Source organism: Mandrillus leucophaeus, unplaced genomic scaffold (genome assembly GCF_000951045.1).
Source record: "Mandrillus leucophaeus isolate KB7577 unplaced genomic scaffold, Mleu.le_1.0 Scaffold555, whole genome shotgun sequence".
Lineage (NCBI taxonomy): Eukaryota > Metazoa > Chordata > Mammalia > Primates > Cercopithecidae > Mandrillus > Mandrillus leucophaeus.
Genome location: NW_012105975.1, coordinates 680077 through 682625, shown reverse-complemented (window position 1 = coordinate 682625; position 2549 = coordinate 680077). Strand labels below are relative to the sequence as shown.

Below are 2549 nucleotides of genomic sequence, written 5' to 3'. Positions count from 1 at the left end.
AAACAAAATTATTTGGTAACTGTCAGAGGTGCAGCACTGCTCCTCAGGTTATCGCAATACCTTGGAGACCTTCGGCAAGATGCAGAAGAGAAAAAGCAAGTTTAAACCAAAGGATAGAAAGTCCGCTGTGTAAATTCCCCACCTAAAATCTGCCGTTAAGCTCTGTTAAAACTGCAAATAAAACTTTGACTTGCTTGTTTGTGTAAACTAGCTATTTAGTCTTTATAAAAGAAATAGCCAAAATCCATATTTTAAATCTCAGTTCAATTTGTTCATGCTTTTACCACAAAATAGGACCTCTGACTGTGTGTGTGAGGGTGTGCATATATGAATACTTTGCCAGTGATGAAACAATTCTCTATTTGTTGTTGCAGGATGCAGTACGGAATTCCGTATGTCATACAGCAACCGTTATAGCAAACTCTTTTATGCACTGTGGGACAACCAGTGACCAGTTTCTTAGGTAAATATGCTTGGTGATTTCCACTTTGGTTTAAAATCTTTTTTTTTTTTGGGTACAGTCTTACTCTGTGCCCCAGGCCGAAGGGCAGTGATGCAATCTGGGCTTACTGCAACCTCCATCTCCTGGGTTCAAGTGATTCTCCTGCCTCAGCCTCCCAAGTAGGTGGGATTATAGGCGCACACCACTATGCCTGGCTAATTTTTGTATTTTTAGTAGAGGTGGGGTTTTGCCATGTTGGTCAGGCTGGTCTTGAACTCCTGACCTCAGGTGATCCGCCCACCTCGGCCTCCCAAAGTGCTGGGATTACAGACGTGAACCACCACACGCGGCCTAAAATCCTTTTTAACAGACACTGTGTTAACAGTAGTTCCCTTGTTAACCAGTCCTTAATTCTGAAGTATATTTTTGCTATTTTATGTATTTGTTATTGCGTATTTCTACTTGTTTTAAGGTAAATTAATTCCTTTTATTACTTGGCTTGATTGTAGGCTCTTGAAGGAAATACATTAAGCTCTAAAATTTTATATAATTTTTTTTTATTTATAGTAGAATCACATATCATGCATTTAAAAAATCCTTAAAATACTAAGAACAGCTTAAGAGGGAAAATAGAATCAGTAGTAACTTGAGATCCACAAAGTAATTTGAAAGTGTTCAAGGTAAAATTTTAATGTTTTTGACCTTAGTGTTAAAAAGCTTTAAGGAATTCATTTGTTTTAATACTAATTAAAATAACTACATCTTCTTTTTTTACAGAGATAACTTGGAATGGTTGGCCAGAGCCACTAACTGGGCAAAATTTACTGCTACAGCCAGTTTGGGTGTAATTCATAAGGTAACATATATTGGTCAGTGTAAACAGGCATCTGAAAAGAAGTAATTTTTCTGGGGTTAAGAAAAAGTAAAAGTTTATTGTAATTCATTAACAAGTACACTTTGTTAAGTCAGATAAGTCATCTTGTAGGGAAGGCTAAAGTAAATAAGATACTAAAATATTTATATGTGTGTTTGCTTTTAATAAAAAGTGGAAATTTGTTTCTATAAAGACTGTATAAGCCATTGAAAGGATAAATTGAAATGTTATTTGCATAGTCTGAGATCTGAGATGGATTTGGGCAAATGTTATAAAACAAAGGGAAAAAAAATTGAAGCATTTGTGATTTTTTTTTTTCTAACCAGAGTGTAACTGGGTCTCTTAAAGGCTTGTCCTCTTGTTTGAGTGATACAATTATATGAGAGAGAGCCCCACTACCTCCTTCTCTCTTAGCAAGTGAACATTCTGGGGAAAAGGCAGTAGTCATAGAAAACATTGTGTCTTTTTTCTTCTTACTTTCTCTTTTTGACAGCTTTGTCATGGCTTACCTTTATAGGGTCATGAAAAAGAAGCATTACAGTTAATGGCAACATACCTTCCCAAGGATACTTCTCCAGGATCAGCCTATCAGGAAGGTGGAGGTCTCTATGCACTAGGTCTTATTCATGCCAATCATGGTGGTGATATAATTGACTATCTGCTTAATCAGCTTAAGAATGCCAGCAATGATGTAAGTACTAAAATGGAAAACTAAGTTTCCAAAACTCAAGAATCCAGGATAACATATTTGCCAGATTATTTTAGTGACTGGAGATTTCACAGGATTTAGGAATACCCAAAATAACTATTATCTTGGGTTTTTTGGGGGGTTTTTTTTGTTTTTTTGTTTTTAGGTAATTTCATTTCCTTCTTGATGAGCTAAAATTGTGTTTCTCGCTCCTTTAAGCCCTGCATGTATTTGTAAAACATGTTGTATTCCCACACTTTCATCTTAAATGTTACAACTACAAGTGACCTTAGTTATCATCTAGTTTGGGCCCTAACATTTTGCTGGAAATTAAGACCTAAAGAAATTGCAAGCCAGGCGCGGTGGCTCACGCCTGTAATCCTAGCACTTTGGGAGGCTGAGGCGGGCGGATCACAAGGTCAGGAGATGGAGACCACGGTGAAACCCCGTCTCTACTAAAAAATACAAAAAATTAACCAGGCGCTGTGGCAGGTGCCTGTAGTCCCAGCTACTCAGGAGGCTGAGGCAGGAGAATGGCGTGAACC

At 37.3% G+C, this 2549-nt stretch overlaps 1 protein-coding gene across 4 annotated transcripts in view; it reads left to right on the top strand.

The window, feature by feature from the left end:
- PSMD1 (proteasome (prosome, macropain) 26S subunit, non-ATPase, 1) overlaps positions 1-2549 on the top strand; it is a 128044-nt gene that overhangs the window by 25405 nt on the left and 100090 nt on the right. For all 4 annotated transcript variants that reach the window (XM_011998082.1, XM_011998081.1, XM_011998080.1 and 1 more), the window contains 3 exons: positions 375-463; positions 1220-1298; positions 1834-2007. In XM_011998082.1, the coding sequence (XP_011853472.1) occupies positions 375-463; positions 1220-1298; positions 1834-2007 (342 nt within the window). The remainder of the gene's footprint in view (positions 1-374; positions 464-1219; positions 1299-1833; positions 2008-2549) is intronic.